Source organism: Melopsittacus undulatus, chromosome 12, assembly GCF_012275295.1.
Source record: "Melopsittacus undulatus isolate bMelUnd1 chromosome 12, bMelUnd1.mat.Z, whole genome shotgun sequence".
NCBI classification, from domain to species: Eukaryota; Metazoa; Chordata; class Aves; order Psittaciformes; family Psittaculidae; genus Melopsittacus; species Melopsittacus undulatus.
The window spans coordinates 11898861-11918617 of NC_047538.1; the positions used below are offsets into that span (position 1 = coordinate 11898861).

Below are 19757 nucleotides of genomic sequence, written 5' to 3' on the forward strand. Positions count from 1 at the left end.
CACTTAATCAACACCAGTCACTAACAGAACAACTCTGAACACAGTTCCTACTACGTGAAAGTTTTCAGCTGTTACAAGTAACAGCAACCTCAAAGGAATGAAAAAGACAAAACATATCATTTAATAAAATAAATCTCTGGACCCAGTATCTACTTTTTCATTCCATCTTTTTCCACTGCTAGAGAGAGAAACATTCAGACTTACTTTGCCGTGAGTATTGAGCGTTGAAAGAGCTGCATCCAGCATGCACTTCCTGACTTCAGGACTGCGATCATTCAGAGCATCCGGTACAAAAAACTGGAAGAGGGGCTTCACCTGAGAACTGTCCAGATGCTGTGAGAGCTTGTTGAGGGCCAGAGCTATGCCACACCTGTAAAGATGGTGAGCTCGTAAGTTTACTGACTTCTCACAGAATTTGCCTGAGGTCACAGTCACATTTGCTATCATTAGCACATTACAGAGATGGAGAGAGAACCATGATAAAACCTTTACAAGGGTGGGTTGGACAGGGCTTGGAGCAGCTGCTCCAGTGGAAGGTGTCCCTGCCCGTGGCAGGGGGTTGGAACTGGCTGAACTTTAAGGTCCCTTCCAAACCATTCTATGATTCTGTGAAACTGAAGACCTTCAGTGCCCAACTTACATTCATTTCATTCCATAACCTCATGCTGCAGGCTCCTAAAAGGACAAATAATCCTTCAGCCATGTAATGGCTTCTATCCTGATTAAGCATTACAGATACTTGGGCCGACAGAGACCTGAAGATCACTTCAAGTGATCAAGACCACTTCATCTACTGCTGAAATACAGCAGCTTTACAACACAGTACATCAGCACTAAAGAGCAGGTTAGACAGGTAGTGAACAAGATCATCTCCACTTAAGCCTGTATAGGACTTACAAGTAGACAGAAAAATAATTATCCCAATTGGAATTTGTCCAGTTCATTAAGGCTTGCACTGCTGCTCTTGAAACAATCAATTGCCCATATAGAGGTGGGAATACAGTAAGGTAAGACAAAAATAAGGCAGTCTAAGAGGGAAAGACTGTTCTAATCAGGACATAAGGAAGATGGCGCCCAATATTTTGTGGGAACTGAGAGCATTTCACTTTTGCCTGCCCAGCCTGCTTCTCTACCTGAAGGACACATGAAACCAGCAAGTCAATACGAGTGCATGGACTTTGCTCTTTTAAGATTCTCTTACGTCTCCATTGCCAGAACTCCTAAACAAAAACCTAGAACACCTCATCTGGATGCCCAGGAAGTGATGAGATCGATCTGAAGATGACTGTACCTTGCTTCCCACTGGTCAGGTGGTGATTCCGATATCACTCGTCCCAAAGCATCCAAAACTGGAGGTGGCCTCTGGAAAGAGAAAAAATGTCATCAGAACACCTTTTCCAAAGACACACATGCAGAGAATATGTGACCATACCTGCAATGCCCTTTTGTAACACTGCACAGAGATATGATATCACTAGCAGAAGAGTACAGTAAAAAAAACAGAAGTTTAGGCCCAAAATGACTTGGACTGACCCTACTGTGCCACAGTCTTCCTGTATCATCTAAGGCACATCTTTCATCTGTACAGTGCTGCCACTACTAGCTGACAGCTTGAGGCTCAAGACAGTAAAATCTGTGATAAGCTCTAACACAGCAACAGTAGGCTTCATGCACATCCTCAAGACAGACAAAGGGAAAAGTGATTAATAAAAAGCACAGGCTTGTGCCTGTCAGTCCCTTAGGACAAGAGTACTTACATAGAGCTTCTCCTGGTAAATCTCTGTAAGTTTATTCATGACCTCTGCTGCTTGCTTTCGATACTGAGCGACAGCTCTGGAAAGAGCTTCAGCACCTGCTTGTCGCACTGCTTCTTCATGGTAGATGACATCTTTGATCAGCAGAGAACAGAGGTCAGGCTGCAGCTCCAGACCCATGGACGCCCACAACCTGCAGCACACACAAAGAGGGGCAGATCATCCTTCAGTAAGAAAAGCCACAGCTACATGTATGTATTGAGGTGACCTAAAGCCCCCCTCTACTTATGGGAGGCAAAACCCCTGCCACTGGAGCTCCAGAAGGGGAGCAGAAGAGAAGTCCTGTCACCATCCAACCAGCTAGGAGGAGCTCTTACCTCTCTGCCAACTTCTGAATCTCATCTTCCACATCAAACTTCACTACCCAAAGGCGACGCAACAGATTCAGTCCATTCTTTTCATCACTGTCTGGGGTTGGTAGAACCATTTGCAGCTCCATCAGTCCCTGAATTAGTTCACAGGAGAATCAATGTAAGGATCTGATTTTAGAAGCAGATGCTTTAAGACACTTAAAACTTTAGCCAAGTCAAGCTCTCAATGTCAATATTCATGTTTTCTTGTGCAGTACGCTGCCTGTGCTGATCAAGGACTTCCAGGTGAGATGGTGAAACTCAAGTACAGTGCTTCACAGGCAGTTGCAGAGGGGCAAGTAGGCACCAGGTTGTGCTCTGTTGAATACAGTCTTTTCTCCTTCTAAGCACAGAGAAGCCAGCTCAGGTAAGCTAAGCTGAAATTTGTTTAATGACAAAGAAAACCAGGCACCCTTGGGTTTTTATTTCTTTATGCTCTCAAGAAGTGACTAAGCCTGAAGCTTTCCAGAAACATTGGGCCCGATACAGACATAAGATTTTTTTGACAGCTTCTCTCTTTGAGACTAAGCCCTATGCAACTCTAAATAGAAGGTGTTGTAATTACACCTGTTTTAACAAAAGAAAGGTGTGGGTAGACCAAGATAAATCTAGCACAGAGCATTACTTAGAGCATTATTGTTGAGTAGCTACTGCCTCCTCCTGCAGACACACTGCAAGAACTGAAACCTCTCTTTAACGGTGTTAGAGAACATTCACCAGTGACCCTGAATGATTCCCACCTACCCTGAGAGCTGCATCTCGGACATTCATGCACGGAGACTGCAGGGCCTGAAGTAGCACATCGATCTCCTCCTGTTCTGCATAGGCACAGCCATCCTCCCCGCTGCTGCTTGCGCACAGGCTGGTCAGTGCATTGGAAGCCAAAACCTAAAATGCCATGAGAAGGTATTAGAGAGTCCACCACTGACTTCTTCTGTCAAAGCAAGCATGGGGGAGATTGAATGCTATCACAAGAGAAGAAATTCTCAAAGTGTCAAAAAGCAAGAACTGATAAGCTCAGTCCAGCTGAACTCATCCTTTGCCTTTTTGCTATTATTGACCCTTCTCCCATCTCATCCCTTAGAACACTCAGAGAAGCAGCTCCTGAACTTCTCTGACAGAGTAAAGCCATAAAGAAGGAATAAAATCTCACCTGTGGAAGACTGATGAGGATGTTTGGTGCAATAAAGCCCCCAGGAAAAAAAGATGTAGACATTTTATTCCAAGAATAGCATAAGCACAGCAGAAAACTGGTCATGTATCAACCACCAGCCTGAGAGACTTAAACCAGGTGGGTGTATTTCCCTCATTTAGATGCTGATGAAACCTGGGCAGACTCCTAGCCATGGTTATGAAGCAGTGGACTCACCTGTAATCGTGGGGAGCCTGTTCCTATCACCCGGGTCAGCAGAACCAGCATGTCCCTCCGGGGCAGCAGCTCTGGGCCATTCTGAAAGGTTGGGGTGAGAAAGAAAAAGCCTTGTGACTCCAAAGCGCCTTTTCTGTGTTTGACACTCCTTATAAACAGCACAATTAAAACCTAAGGCAGGACAGGTAACTAAAGCCTATGAGAGAAAACAACCTTCCATTGTAAACTCTAACCTGTAGAATTACTTTGTCCAGTTTATACATCATCTGGTTTACCGCATGCCTCATCAGAACAATTGTTGAAGGAGGACATCTGATCCCCACAGTTCTTGCTCACCTCATCCACCAACAAAGCCTGGCCATTTGCTGTTGATCTCAGCTGAGCATGGACCATAAGGATCTGCAGAATACTGACCAGGAACTCCTCCTGGTCTTCGCTGTCATGGGGTGTCTCAGTTATAACCGTCTTTAGGAGAGGAAAGACTAAGGAAAATGCTGGAGCTGACAACGGGGCAGCACCTGGGAAAAGGAAATACAACCCTGTGAGCAGAGCTGATCTCACATCTCACATGCTCCTTCCAGTCCTCTCCAGTTAGTCCAGTTAAATTTCAAGTATTAGACGTCTAGGGAAAGCGTTTACTTTCTGTGCTGCCAGAGAATGCCAGATATAACATTTCTAAGATGCAAATGAAGAGCACTGCAGATACAATACTGCAGTATTAGTCAGCTTATGTAGGGCATGGACATTGCAAAAGTAGTTCAAGAGAGAAATATTAAGTACCAAAAGCAGTGCAAGCTCCTAACTGTTCAACAGGAACAGCTTTGGTCAAACACCTCCATTCGTGGTGTGGGATTTTGCCATTTGCTCAGGATCTGTTTGCTCTGATGGTTTATTTTTTTTGCCTGTTTTTTGTAATTATTGGCCAGCTATTTTTAGGCTCAAGCAACTGCTCCTCTATGTGCAGGAGGAGGAAGCAAGCTTGATCTTAGAAGATAAATGTTCTGTTAACACAGTCACCAGTACTGACCAATACAAAAGAGATTATAAAATGTGTCTTGTCGTTTCAGCAATGAACGATTTATCATCCACATCAGAAAGAGTTATGGTCCCTCTTAGGTCTCGTGGTAACTAAAAACTAACTTCTACAAATCATATTGCAAGACTACACTCCAAAGAACTTAGAAAACGAGGAAAAATCATTTGGGAGTATAACATAACTTGTCCAACAAAGTGCAATGGAACCCATTTCCTTCTTCTTGCAGAAGTGAAAAACCCATCAGGTATTCATTTAAGCACTGTACAAAATATCAAAGGATTGAAAAGCCTGCCACTGCTTTCTGGAAATAAGCCTGAAAATGGATTCCAATGTTAATGAACTCACACTTACTATGGAAATAAATTGCATAGTGCAGAATTATCACGGAGATGTTCAGCACTGAAGTGGTGCTCAACATGGTCAATTGCCACTACTCAGCTGTGCAGATTACATGTGCCAGTCACACAACTGCAGAACTGATGAGCAGCTGAACAGCAAGAGGAAAACTGAACTGCTGGGGTAAGGGACCAAACAGAATCCTACATTTCCCTTAAAAAATACAAACCATCCATCACAGCAGCTCTTGATGGAGCTGCACAATGAACAACTCCAAAGCCTGGATGAACCACCTCTATCACTGCAGTACACCAGCTGCTTTAAGACAGCCTAAGCCATCCTAGCCTCCAAAGGCAGCACACCTACCCTCCCACTTCTGTACTATTATCTTCAGTGTAGCAGTACAAGTACTTGCACACCCCATCATGAAGTAAATTCTGGGAGGGATCTAGTGTAAAACTAACCCAGTAAAAACAGAACCAAACAAAAAAAAAAAAGGTTCATTTTCATCCAAATCGTATTTTTGCACTGCAAAAGTATGGGTGCCTGCCTTCATGTCAGAGTGAGAAAGAACTGCTTCTACAAACATGCCACAATAAAATATTCATGAACTGCAGCACTACACAGCAAACAAGCAGAGGCCACAGGCACTTCACTGCTGAGATCACAGATAACAAGCAATTATTTTGTCTTTCCACTTAAGTCTCACTGAATCACTTGGGTTAAGTGGTGTTGAAAGGTAGGAACTGTCCTTGGCAAAGACGAACCTTGATTTCATTATTATTTCTGCATGAACCACTTTAAAAAACCAACCTGTTATTTTATTTCTACACTTCCTATACTTGTAACATCATTTGCACTACTGCCCGCACAAAAAAAACCCAAAACTTAAGGGGTTTTATATCTATGAAGATTTGTCCAATTTGAAAAAGAAAAAAAAGTGAAGTTTCACGTATAAAACATTTCATAAACCATAAAACCTGAAACACCTCGGTGTTACGGGAGGGTGTCAGAGGGACCTACGGGACTTTTTACCTGGCTCTCCCTTGCCTGTTCGGCCAGGAACAGTGTGGGCATGCAGCAAGTTAACAACTCTGTTCAGAGCAGTAGGCAGCTCTTCTTGACACCAGGATTCATCTAATTCACATTCTGGTTTCATCAGGCGCAAGGTCACATGGCTCACTAAAGTACCTGGTATGAAAGAGTAAAGAATCCATGACAGGACTAAAGCCAGAGATTTCTTGAGAGAGAAAAATCCCCAAGAACACAGACCCACAAATTACAGCACAGCTGTGGGCAACAGCCCAGGCTGCAAAAGGCAAGGGAGGAAGCACAGCCCCAGGGCTCACACAGGACAGCTTTCTTTACAAGTTACATGTGTGAATTACACTCACATCCTCCACACGCTGCACAAGGAGGCAGTACCATTGCAACCAACTGCTACTTAGAGGTGATCACAACGACCAGACAACTTTCTCTTTGGACCCAGTCTTATCCAGCAATAGGATCTCTGGGACTTTGCAGTCATCTCCCTAAGCACTGTTCCAGAGTGGATTTCCCCCTTGGCTTTCTGTGGTGAATATTCACAAACCACAGCTCATAAGAGCAAGGATTTTCACTGTCCTGCCATAAAAATAATGCACCCTGCCCTTAAACAGCAACTGCAAATACTAACCAAAGGTTTTCAGTTGAGCTGGCATAACACAGGAAGCTAAGGAAAGAAAAGGTTCCTTAATCCTTGGAGCAGCCAAAGGTGATCGAAAAAGTGGCAAGAAGGAGCTGATGAGAGCAGGGATGTACTGAGTTAGACCTGGAGGCTTCCTCTTTATAACAGCACCCAGGAGCCCGAGAGCTGTTTCCAGCTCATTATCAAGCTGTGAAAGAAGTAATTCAAAAGTTACCATAAAAATTCAGAAGTTACCGTTACAAAAAATGAAATAAAATCAAGTTGCCAAATCTAATTTCTAATGACAGAAACAAACAGCTCATTGCTGAATATACTCTATTCTTTTCATCAAAATGACTTGGGCCATGCTAGCTGGCAAAAGACCATCAAAACTGACCTCCTTCAGCCGTTTTCTTATCTGAGACTCCCTTTCCAGCTGTGCATGCATCAGCTCCTTCTGCTTGCTGGTCAGTTGCACCTCATCCTTTATTCCTTTCTTCTTCTTTATTTCCTGCAGTATAGAGCAATGGACTTTATTATCTGGGAGCTATTAACACCATCCCCACAACTAGGTACAGAATAAAGATACACTGGGGGCTTTTTGCAATTTACTTTCAGAGAGTATCAAAATATCCTTCCAAGCAAATCACTCTGAAGACATAAAATGGAAACCTGCAGGTTAACACTTCAGTGTCCCACCAGCAGCATCACATCTGTTTCTCACATGTTTAATTGGTCACGTATTACATGATCTCATCAAAAAGAGCTGTCCAGCTCCTTCTACAGTGGATGGGCACATCATCCTCCCCAGAGTGAGCCAAAGCCAAGCTTTATTAAAAGAATGCTCCAGTCAACCTAGTACATTCCCTTCCTTTCACCAAATTCTTCCCCCCACCTACACCCATCACTGGCCAGACTGAACTGAACTGACAGCTGTCAACAACACGGAAGCCCCTCTTTAACAACCCTTACAGCAGTTACACATATGGCAGAAGCCATGCAACAGAACAGATCAGGTAGTAGTGACCAGCCTGGCTTTCCTCTTCCCATTAACTCACCTCCTTCAGCTCCAGCTCAATGATTTGTTCCTTGAAGGAATAAGCTTTGTTCTCCCTCTTCATGTTAGCCTTTTTCATACTATCCTGCTGAGCACTGAGAAGGGAAAGTAGAGAAAAGAATCAGCACTGCTCTGGACTATGATCCAGGCACACAAATCTGGTAACTCCTGTACAGAAAGAGCATCTGACAAACCCCACTCACTCACTGCCTAAATGCCAGCAGCAATCAACCCCCTGGTGCAGAGAGAAAAGAAGTTACAAAGTCTTACCTCTGTATTATAGATTTGTCATAGAGTTCTCCCTCTGGTGTCTTCATGATGGCAAATTCCTCTCGAGTAACCTGGCACAGAGCTGGATTCTCCATTGATGCAGAGATAGTGCTGATGAGCTGTGGTAGCACTCTACCAGGTGAAAGCAGAGCAAGAGATCCCACTGCATTCATAGATGACTATCAAGAAAACAAAGAAAAAAACAGCATTATTGGTATTCCTTGAAATTGTCTAAAAAAAACATGCCCTATTGAAGCAGTTATGCTGTAATGCCTAATTCCTTATTCAGTTGGTGACTGTATCTTATCTACTCAGTTCTGTTCATACTGTTCTACTCAGTTACTGGGACACATTCTTACCCCCTTAAATCCCAGCTCCTTTGCACCAGTTGTTCTTTTTGAATCTGCCTTTTCCCCACATTTTAGACAGATCTTCCTTATAGACCAGCTGGTACTTAACTCTTCCACAAAACTCTCCTCTTCCAAAGCATCTCCCAAAACTAACACAAGGAAAATAGAAGTTTATCACCTGGTTCTCTGCCGTGTAGGCAGTGATCCTGGGTAGTATGTCATTCAGGTGCTTGGTAATGAAGTCCTTTGGATCTATCTTCATCTTGATGAGGAGGGTTGGCCAAAGGCCTGGCTGCACTGCCACTAGCAGGAAGAATAAATGCCCAAGTCAATATGAAGCAGAATGCTAATATAATGAAACTAAAAAGGTAAGACCCCATGCACTGCCCATGATAGGGGTCTTATCCCTCCTCTTACCTACAGATGGATGATGGCTCACCAGCAGCATCTCCAGTGCCAGCTTTTCTGGCTCAAAGGAATCCACATCAAGCCCTGCCACACTTGAGATGACACAGAGTGCCTCATGAAAGACACGGGGAGGAATGTATGTCTTTCCTACCTCCGACAGCTCTCCCAACTCTGTCACCAGGACCTCATGAGGCAGAACCTGAGTGAACAACTTGTCATCAACACATCACATCAAGCCTTCCTGAGCACACTTCCCCACAGTAACACCATACCGAATACTAACAGTCTTCTCCCTCTCACAGTACCAACAACCTGAAGTTTTCCAAGGAAAAAAGGGAGAAAGGATAACAGTGGAACTGAAGCAGAGATGACAGTGACAAAAAGACTAAGAATGGAGGACTATACTAGATTGGGTAAAATGAAACTAAAATTGCCATTTTGGGCAAAGAGGACTTTGACAAGGCTGAACCAGCTGGCTGGGAACAGCACACCCAACTTCTGCAGCCGCATTTTACGCAGTATCTTTTCAAAAATACATCATTCAGGCTGTATCTATGACAGAAAGACAACTTTCAAGTCCCAGCCTTGGTACCTAATTCATGTAACTCAATCTATTCCACAACTGGACATGGTGCTGGCTTAGCATCATGCCCAGTAACACAGCACTCTCTTTGCTTTTTGTTTTCATTTTTATAATAGTTGCTACTAAAGCATCTATATTACTTTTATTTGAAATAGGTGGCTTGAGTTAGAAGCCAGGGCCAAAGACCTAGGATACCAAGAAAGGAATGAAGCACTTGGTCCTCCAGCAGGGATTAAGTTTTGATTTAAATAATAGAAGGACATGGAAAACTAGAGCACACTCCCCAAATAACTTGGAATAATATGTCTTCTGTGTATATAGGGAAGATTAGGCACACCACAGACACTGATACAGTAATACAGAATCATAGAACAGTTAGGGTTGGAAAGGACCTTAAGATCATCCAGTTCCAACTTCCCTGCCATGGGCAGGGACACCTCCCACTAAACCATGTCACCCAAGGCTCTGTCCAACCTGGCCTTGAATATGCAGTGCTCTAATACCAAGTGGCATTCTGGGAGATCATGTGAAACTGAATCACCTTTATATCATACTCTATGTCAATACTAACAGCAAATCTAGGGTAGGGAGGTGACTGGCAGCATACAAACAACTAGGCAGAAACAGGCTTCTTAACTACGCACCTTATGAGAACTGAGAATCACTTTCAGCTCCTCCAAGAGCCCATAGGCCAGTTTGTACCCTCCCAGAGAGGACAAGAGCTTCTTAACTGTTTGATGGGCCTGTCTTCGAACATTCCAGTTCCGACTCAGCAGAACGGCAACAAGGGCACGGTGATACTGCCTGAAAACAGAGAACTAAACAGCTTTAGGGAGGGAGGCAGCTCCACAACCCAACTGGGCAGAAAAGCACAAAGAGTTCAACATTCTCTGCCAAGTCCCAAGCCCATCCTCTCCACTGCCCACATTAACATTGCGGGATCAGACACAGATCAGTGGCAGCAAGCACAACTCTACGTACTGAACTTTACTTTCAGGCAGCCGCTGTGCATGATCCAAGAGAAGGCGCTCTGTCAGCTGCAGCACTGTACACATTGCTGTGGGGAAAGACAAATATTGAAAATAGCATGAGGCTTCATAAGGAAACACATTCTTTTACCTGAAAACAAACAAACAGCAAGTGGGACACATTAAAATAGGTACCCAAAGTGAGCCTCTACATTATCTCAATGAATGTAGAGACAAATGCAACTCAGATCTGGAAGGAGAACCATGGTTTCACAGAAATGTTAGCTGGATACCAGCAGAAGTTTCCTGACCACTGTGTGTGACCTATTTTTGTCTAAGTCAACAGAGCAAACCAAATGCTAAATACCACACTCACTGCACCAACACTGCAGTGTTAACTCCCAAGCCCTGCTGAAATGCCTTCAGTGACAATAAAATGTGTACTGAAGTCATACACATGGCATAATGCCATTTGAATAGTAGCCTTGGTATTTTACCTCATAGCATCTTCTGAGCTTCAACTGTTACTAGGCCCTGTAATTTGTATAACTCAGGCTAATTGAGAAGTAAATGAATTCATTGTCAAGCTTAGACTAGTCTAGATGTACTTCTGAAAGAGTACACTCTGCCTTTTAATCCAAAACTGGATCTTCCAAGGATCACAGAACAGGGCTAATGGCAGTATTAGCTCTCATAAGTACTAAATAATAGAGTTAAAGAGCAACTGGATACACACTAACTGATAATTTACCTTCCTCTGATGCAGACTGCAAGAACTTCTCAGATGTAAAGATTTGTTTTTTGTCATCCAGAACCAGCTGCCAGAAAGCACTCAGCTTAGACTCTGACAGGAAAAGAACAGATGTCCGTCAATCAAGGATGCTTCAAAACAAGTCAGAACTCACCAGCGTACATAAAATACAGCAGAATTCTGTCTTCTGAAATCACTGAGATTACTTCTAGCTTTAGAGGTACCTAAATGGTCAATTGTTCCACATCTCTTTAATCCAAAGCCATAAACATGGTCAAAAACCACCTGCTGACAAAAAGGTATTTCTCTGACTGAACACCTGTGAAATGTAAAGTCTGTTTCACCTTAATCTTTCATAGGGCAAGCCTTCCTAAATATAAGGAAAGGAGGAAAGCAGTGTGCTGCTTCTGATAGACAGAACATGCCTGGATTTTATATTCTGGCAGATGCATGAATTCAGAGACTTCTTGTAATATCCCCTAATGGAGGACAGTATTTCCAGTCCTCATGCTTTCCAAAGATGGTTTGTTAAAATACCAGCCAAATAACAATACTTTAAATGCATTAATCAAGCCCTAGCATGTAAGGTCTGAGTGAATGCCTTCTGTCAGTATAGAGAGGAATACTGCCTTAGGTGAATGGAAGCTGCAATTTGCAAAGCCACAGAAGAGCAAACATTCTTCACTGACATAAGAGAGATGGGAATAAATCCTTCCCTGGTTTACAAAACGACAATGATTCTCTATGCCGAAACAATACACAGATTAAGGAATACTGTCTCATGCATGTTGTCAAGGAAAAGTGGTAACCCTTAAAACCTGCCTGCATCGGACTCCACTGGATGCTTTGTGACCTTACCAGTTTGTCCCTCAATTACAGATATCCTGCAGATCAACAAAGCTGCAGCAACTCCTTCAGTTACCATGGGAACCTGAGTACTTTGAGATGCTGCTTTTTCCACTGTCTGGATGAGCATTGGCAGCAAGTCCATTCCCTGTAATAATGTGTCACCTGAGGAGACAGAGAGACAAGTTACAGAACAACATGGTCCTTCACACTTCACACCACAAGGGTATCAACAGTTCTGTTGTCGTAAGACAAGGACAGGAATCAGACACAATCTGGGATCACTCTGAGTCTTCCCAGTTGTGAGTTGCCAGGCACAACTATCATTAAACACTATGGAAATCTAGATGATAACCACTTTAGTCCTTTCCTCAAGGACAGGACAGTCCTATCTTAATGAGTTGCTGTCCATGGGATGCAAAACAAAATGCTAATTCAGTTACATTAAAGGAACTGGTTCAAATCCTAGGAAGTCTGACTTTAAGGATTGTTTCCCTAAAAGAGGGGAAGTAAATTCCTGGCAAGCCATGACCATCTTTTCCACTTCAAGCATTTGCAAGTCAAGGAATCCCACTGGTCGGTGACCCTCACTTCCACAAAAACTGAGCTAGGTGTTCCTGGTACTTCCAGAACCAACATCGCATATATATATTCATATATATATATATATATATATATATATATATATCTACAGGCATTGTTTTAATTATAAACTTGTGAGGGTTGGAGTCTCTGGGTTTTTTATGCTCCAGTTGGATGCTTCATTGGCTGCATCAAAGCGATGGCAGTCACTGTTCCAGTGGTGAGCAAATATAAGAATCTTTAGCCTTAATCCCCTGAAGAGCTGCACAAATCACACACAAGTAACCCCCCCCATGCCCACAGCAAGCATGAGCAATGTCCAGTTTGCCAGATTTCTCTGTGGCAGGGGGTTAGAACTGGATGAGCTTTAAGGTCCTTTCCAACCCAAACCATTCTGTGATACTGATGACTCGGAAAGCTCTGCCATCCTGTGATACCCAAGTAGTTTTCAGAGTGTTTTTTTCAGCCCTGTGATAGCACAAAGGATCCTGTACCATCATAGGGCTGTACTATTGTAAAATTAAAATAGTACTATTGTACTATGAAAAGTAATGGAATCAAAAATTACTCTGGGGGTATATGAAAAACAGCACAATGGGCAGTGATGCTAGTTATACATAGAGAGAAAACATCTTTATAAACTTCAAGGCAAACCAGACTTTAAGGAGAAATATGAAGGTCAGTGAACAGATACTGTCTTACAAAACCTTTCTTAATCCACACAGCTATCTACTTACATCGGGAAGTACAAAAGTTGATTACTCTTCGCTTAATCACACAACCAAGAGAGTTACTAACAGCTGCACAGTTTTACCTTTGAAAGAGGCTAGCATGCACTGCAGGTAGGCATGTCTCACAGCTGAAGTAGAGGTTTTAAGGCTGAAGGCTTTCTTTAGCCATTCTACCAGCTTCTTAGGAACTTCTGTGGTGAACCGAACACACCAAAGAGCCAGGACAGAGACTGCATGAACCAACGTGCCTTCGTGGACTAGGAAGTAACACAGAGCTCATGTCAGTACAGCAACACAATAGATCACATGGACATACAACAGAAAGCAGATAACGACATCAGGAGGAGGCAGGGAATGAATGCATGTGCTTCTAACAGACACAGCTCTGCTGCCACGGCATTGCTCATCAGAGCAGGACATGGATTTTATCACACAATAGGCGAGAATCAGATTTATCCTGAAAAACAGGCCTGTTGAAAATCCTACTCAAGATGAAAGCAGCTTAGCAAACTCAGAACAAAGGCAAAAGGTCTCACCTTCTTGTTGCAGGAAAGGGATGAAAAGCTCAGTGACGGTTCCACTCAGAGCTTGGCTAGAGGATCCAGAAACCACATGGTGACTGAGGCTGCCGATCCCTGAGAGGACAAAATGCTCTCATTAACTCCCAAACTACCAGCACTTGCTGCAAAATCTAAAACAAATCAAGAAAGTCCCTTCACATTTCAATCCTTGCACAGACAGCTCTTTTTTGTCACTACATCTATGTGTCACATCCAGCATAGACCAACACTGCAGGACCTCTGCCTTCATTTTTACCTAGGACACAGTCATCTTTTTCCTCGCATAAAACACTTCAACCTACCAGCCAATTATTTCCTTTGAACAGTAAGTCAAGAACTGGCATGTGGTACCCAGCACTCTCTATGGTATCAATTACAGCTAATTTGGAATGACAGACAGGGAATCCTAAAGGCTTAAGTTCAGTTTCTTTCCATTCAGTATCCTGCGGAGTTTCTTCCACCAGAGAAGCAGCTTTCTTCTAGGATCCTCACCTGAAAGGACGCTCATCTTCTGAGCAACAACTGTCAGCTTCCCTTCCGAGCCTGCCAACAAAAGCAAACAGCAACAGCTGACTTACAGACAACAGCTATGTGCTACATCAAGAATCTTCCCAAAAGTACAAAATCCTGCCCAGTCATCCCTGATCCAGGCTGAGCCACCCCACTCTATGGGCAGCCAAAGAGAAGGGAAAATGCAACACACAAAACACCCCGAAGGCAGAAAATCTTTATTCATCTCCACTGCTTATTCCACCATTTACTCACCCCCTAAGATGGCAAAAAGGTGTCTGCTCAGCGACTCCACAGCCGAGGGATCACTGCACTGTCGAGCCAAGTTCTTTAATGCCACAACTGCTTCATCCATCAGCTGCACACTGTTGGATTTCAGGTGACCTAGGAAATAATGCACCAGCTAAAAGCTCCTTACAGCAAACTTGCAAGACAAGGACACCTCTTTACCTGTGGCTTGACCCAGCTTCTGTAACTGTCACGTGAACTATTCCAGTTCCAAGTTATAGCATCATCATCATCATCCTCCCTCCCACATAAAACAGTCTCTTCACCAGTAATCAAGCTGTTACAGGTACAGCCAGGAAGCTGAAGAAGGCTTTATTCTCAGTTCATCATTCCCTCCAGAATTTAGAGTACTCACTGGCCAGTCCTTTCACAATGTCTAGAGCATATTGGCTGAGATCCAGGTTCACAGATACGAGCAAGCAAGAGATTGCTGAAGGTAAAAGAGATAACAGCATATTACATTTTGTTAACTGGTTTTTAGCATTTTGATACACCCTTCCCCACAGTTCCCAGCAAGAGCAGACAAGGTCAGTAAGGAGTAGGAAATAAAAACAACACAAATTGATGCCCAACAAGCAGATTAATTCAGAATTATTCTTAGCACTCTGCTGTGAAATTCTGTCCTCTGTGCAAACAGCAGCTGCCACATGCCCAGACACTTGGGATCACACCACTAATGTTGTCTCTCCACAGCTAACCCTCAGACACCAGACAATCCTGCTGCCTCACAGGACCAAAAGCATAGTCCAGAAAAACACACTCCCCCCACAACTCCAAACCACTAAGGAGCAACTATTCATGCTCTTTGAGAGAGCGATGCAGACTGATGACAGACTCACTTTCAATTACGTTCTCAGGGCTCCGTAGCAGGGATTTCTGCAGAGTTGGCAAAACTAAGTCCTTGAATTCAGCGTGAGACATGTACCGAAGAAGCGGGGAACAGCTCTCCTGTAATGGGAGCAAAGCAGTGAGCATGGCAGCAGACACTGCACACAGGACAAAAGCACAAGCAGCTCTGTAACAGTGTCTCACCAGCACATGCTTCTGAGGCTTTGTCTTGCTCATAAGGATGGTCTTCAAGTAGAAATCCAGAAGAGCACTCTGAACAAGAAGAAACACCAAATTATAGCCACATTGCAGCCTATACCCACCTCCCTGCTTGCTGCCAGGAAGCCAGGCTTGACACCACACCTCATCCTCCTCTGGAAGGCAGTCATGCTCACTAAGCAGAAGCTTCGCTTCCATCCTTACATAAGACAGTCAAGCATAGATCAGTGCTCTATGCTTCAGCTCAACACTCAAAGTGCACTAGAGCTAAATGCTGCCTTCCATTCCTGTAACAGTGGAGAGGGCAGAAAGCTACAGCATTGGCCATCTACACAAATGCACAGGCCACAGCACACAGATGTGCATCTGGCACCTCCTCTGTAAGTCTATTCCAGCTGTTATAGTCAGAAGTGCATGGCTGCTGAATTGACAGGTAATGAAACCAGGGGCAGATGTAAAGCAACAACCTCACTGGGACATCTCTTCAGCCCTCTTCTCCCTGGTAAGAAGTGATGCTACTTACTACCCTCCACCAAAAAGCAATGCAACAGATTTACCTTATATTGTTTAATGATATCAGTCTCTTTATGGGCTGTGCAAAACTGCACTGCAAGTCCCAGCATTGCAGCATAACTCTGGTTTGGTTCAAGACCAAAAATGACAGATAGGTACTGATCCACCAGACCCTGGTTCTGAAGAGAAATAAGAGCAAGGCACGTTAACACAGCAGAACGTACAACAGCTGGTGAACACGGCCACATAAGGTATTCATCACCTCTTTCCACAGCCTGTTCAATTTCTTCACAGCCCCAGCCACTGCCTGCTTATGAGAACCTCCCAGGACTTCCAAAAGGAGCAAACACTGGACCTCCACCTGCCAACAGAAACAGCCAAGAAAACCTTCATGAATGTGCTTCTCAGTGAGTTCATATCAAACCAGATGAGTCAAATGCCAGTGATTAACTGAAGCTGCTTAGGTCAAAGTCCTTAGTTTGGGCAAGTTCTTCCAACAAGCTGCCTCTGCTTCCATCTCACATGTACCACTTTGCAGAACCATGCATAATAGTTTGGGAAACTCCACCTCTGAAAACAGTAATTTATATCAGATTACAACTCTTCTTAACATGTGTTCCAACTATATGCCATGGTGCTTGAGTATAGTCACAGGTTCAGGTTGTTAAAGTAGGTGAAGCAAGAAGCTACTTGACCCAATATGACAGAATATCACAGGCACAAGGGATTTCAGAGTATCACAGGCACAAGACTTCAAGGAAGGCACAAGGAATTCATGTCACGCTGCAGACTGCACCTTGGAGGCACCAGTATCAGGCCTAGTCTACAAAAACTAGTATGCACCAGAGCACCTCTGCACAGGTGTAAGACTGCCCCACTCTCATGTTTTATACACCTCCTGCTTTCTTCAGCAGAGTAGGAGAGATCAAAATACACCAGAAAGCAATAAAGACTGCCACATAAACCCGACTGTAACAGGACATGATGTTCAAAATTACCTGCAATGTCACAGCAGCTAAAAGACATTAAAAACATTTCAGTCCCTATCTCCAAAGGGATATTTCTGCAAACCAAAGAGAACCTACCAGTTTTTTCCATGTTTCTCCCTGTCTCTTGTCAGGTGTTGGAAAGACCGTGCGTGCCAGCAGGCATGTCCACGAGAGCGCCAGCAGAGCTGCAGATCCACTGCTCTTACTGTTGTACAGACAGGAGAAGGAGGTAAATCTACAGCTCCCATTATGTATCTTGCACCTATTAGACCATAACAGACACATCTTTGCCCAAGCAAGGCAACTGTGTCACAAAAAAAACCTTAGCTTATGCATTTTGGAACTTCCAAATGGCACAAAAGAAGCTGAATCTTGCCTGCTGGGAATGAAAATCCTTAGCAGAAGAAATACTTCAAAAGTATTTGAAGCAGAAGAAATACCCCAAAGTGAAAGAATGTAGAAAGTGTCCTTGCACACAAGGCCAGCCACTGCCATTGGAGGGTAAATATCAGATCACTGAAAGCCTTTAAACCAAGATTAGGCCCTTTTCTAAAAGCTGCACTTGTATTCAGCCATGGTGGCACTGCAGGACCGTGGTCTGTGGTCTGTAGCAGCCGAACAACCCCAATTCACCTTCTGGAACCATGAGTGTTTCCAGAGGATATCACAAGAGAAGAGCTGTGTATTTCTAAGCTCAGTTTCAAATTTCATTATCTCCCTGTCTACAACAAGGTCTTGAATTCCACCAGGTGGGTGAGGAAATCCCCTTTCCTAATCATTTTGGATAATTCCCTGGTATAAGAAGAATCTTATACCTTATCTCTCCAGACTGGAAGGTTAACAAAGGCAAAGCCACAACTCAGACCCAATCCACCAGCAGTAATAACCACAATACTCCTTCTGCTTTCAGAAGATATAGAAGAGGGAAACATCTGAATTGTCATTAACAGCTTTGTCTCTAAATGTTTTTAACAGTTCTGGCAAGCAGCAGCAGCAGCAGAATCACTGCAAACTCAAGAGCAACTGCCAGCAACTCAGAACTGCCTCCACACAGAGCAACGCATCCAGCACCTGGGCACTGCAGCCTTGCCACCGATCCCTGACGACTGAAGTGACTGCAGCAGGTTCTTTGCTGTTGCCTCTGGCTGGGACTCTGCGAGCTGCTGAAGCGCCAGCTGCAGGGCTCTGCGGGACGCTGCATCGCTAGAACAAGAAACAGACCTCAGTGACCATGACAAGTCCTGCCAGCATCACACGTGTTACTACCTCTGCATCACACATAAGGTTCTGCCTTCTCATTTCAGCAGTCCAGCTAAAAGTCATTTTATCCTTGCTGTTCCAAGTGGAGAAGTTTCTGGCAGAAGGCTCCATTCCCTTCCTCAACTGACAGAAGTTATGGCAAGGCCCTCTGGCAGGTTGCAGTAGAAAACACAGGTTCTGAACAGCTCCTCTGCAACAGGCCATGATTTAATCCGATCTATAGGTGTCTAAAAGGCATCTAAAAGACACCTCAGTCTTGCATCACAAGGACAAGGGCATTCATCCTTGAAACTGAATCATGGGGTGGAAGTTTTAATTTCACAATCAAAGGTGAAACTCAAGGGAAGTGTCACAGAACTTCTTCATGTCAAGCCTACCTTGAGAGCCTAATGACTAAATGGCATCTTCCAGTGTCATAGACATCCATGTGCCACTCACTCTGTGCTAACACTTTCAAATGCTCCATACCATTTAACTAATACTGACAGACTAACTAATACAGGTTTTCCACATCAACATACTCACCGGTATCGATGCAGGGTAAGGCAGAAGAGTTTGCAAAGGCCTTTTACTGCTCCCTCTGGAAGATCTGGAACAGAATGTATATTTCTTCATTAATCTAATTCTTCAGAAAGCTCCTTATCTTTAACACAAACGTGATTCACTTCACAAGTGAAACCAGTGAACTGCTTGCATCTACGAAACTGCTTGTGAGGATCACAGTAGAAGTTCTCTCTTTCTAATGTATTTCATGTATATCTTAAAAACCAATGACAGAATTGGAGCACGAAATTCCAGAGGCAGCCCAGAAGAGAAAACAGAAAAGATTTCTACAAATGTGCTTCAACTGTTATCTGAATAGTTATCTATTATACTGAATATCTGAAATCTTCCGCACTCTCTCACTTCACATAACACGTGTGTGTGTGCATAAATATCCCATGAATTGTCAAAACATCAGCCAGGAGAGAAACAGGCAACTGAGAGGGTAATGAGACACTAACACACACGATGCCACAACTGCTGATGGGAAAAAACACACGTGCCAGTAACCGGAGTCCTGTGCTACTCACAAACCCCATGCTCAGAACTAACACTGTGAGAAAGCACAGCCCCCAAATGCTACCAGCTCCCTCCCGCAGGTAGGGCTCCCTCAGACCCCTCATGGCCCACACAGGCTTGCAGACAGAGCAGCTGAATGTTCTTATCCACCCTGGCAAGCAGAACAGTGCCCCAAGCTTTTACCTTTCCCAGAGATGCATTTGCCCAGCTCGCCGAGGATCTCCCTCCGCTCCTTCACGCTGGCTGTGGTCACCTTTACTGCAAAGCGCTTCAGTGTGTCAGAAATCTAAAACCACAACAGAGGACAAAGCATCAGACTGCCCTCAACACCAACACACAGAGCACAACACTGGGGCCAGGCGAACCTGGGACCTCCCAGTGACCAAATGTGAGCATCCACGGTCTGATCTG

General features: G+C 43.9%; 1 protein-coding gene across 1 annotated transcript in view; it reads right to left on the bottom strand.

The window, feature by feature from the left end:
- The window catches only part of GCN1 (GCN1 activator of EIF2AK4), a 40588-nt gene that overhangs the window by 18819 nt on the left and 2012 nt on the right, over window positions 1–19757 (bottom strand). Inside the window, exons 2-32 of the mRNA XM_034068426.1 lie at window positions 19530–19632; window positions 18810–18873; window positions 18096–18227; window positions 17121–17229; window positions 16298–16396; window positions 16080–16214; window positions 15508–15576; window positions 15315–15423; window positions 14831–14905; window positions 14443–14571; window positions 14170–14220; window positions 13654–13752; window positions 13201–13374; window positions 11817–11969; window positions 10959–11051; window positions 10221–10296; window positions 9884–10043; window positions 8666–8855; window positions 8427–8551; window positions 7899–8077; window positions 7630–7723; window positions 6969–7082; window positions 6581–6779; window positions 5941–6096; window positions 3870–4051; window positions 3534–3614; window positions 2909–3052; window positions 2132–2259; window positions 1758–1947; window positions 1292–1362; window positions 205–370 (exon numbers count right to left, since the gene is read on the bottom strand). Of these exons, the coding sequence (XP_033924317.1) occupies window positions 205–370; window positions 1292–1362; window positions 1758–1947; window positions 2132–2259; window positions 2909–3052; window positions 3534–3614; window positions 3870–4051; window positions 5941–6096; window positions 6581–6779; window positions 6969–7082; window positions 7630–7723; window positions 7899–8077; window positions 8427–8551; window positions 8666–8855; window positions 9884–10043; window positions 10221–10296; window positions 10959–11051; window positions 11817–11969; window positions 13201–13374; window positions 13654–13752; window positions 14170–14220; window positions 14443–14571; window positions 14831–14905; window positions 15315–15423; window positions 15508–15576; window positions 16080–16214; window positions 16298–16396; window positions 17121–17229; window positions 18096–18227; window positions 18810–18873; window positions 19530–19632 (3849 nt within the window). The remainder of the gene's footprint in view (window positions 1–204; window positions 371–1291; window positions 1363–1757; window positions 1948–2131; window positions 2260–2908; window positions 3053–3533; window positions 3615–3869; window positions 4052–5940; window positions 6097–6580; window positions 6780–6968; window positions 7083–7629; window positions 7724–7898; window positions 8078–8426; window positions 8552–8665; window positions 8856–9883; window positions 10044–10220; window positions 10297–10958; window positions 11052–11816; window positions 11970–13200; window positions 13375–13653; window positions 13753–14169; window positions 14221–14442; window positions 14572–14830; window positions 14906–15314; window positions 15424–15507; window positions 15577–16079; window positions 16215–16297; window positions 16397–17120; window positions 17230–18095; window positions 18228–18809; window positions 18874–19529; window positions 19633–19757) is intronic.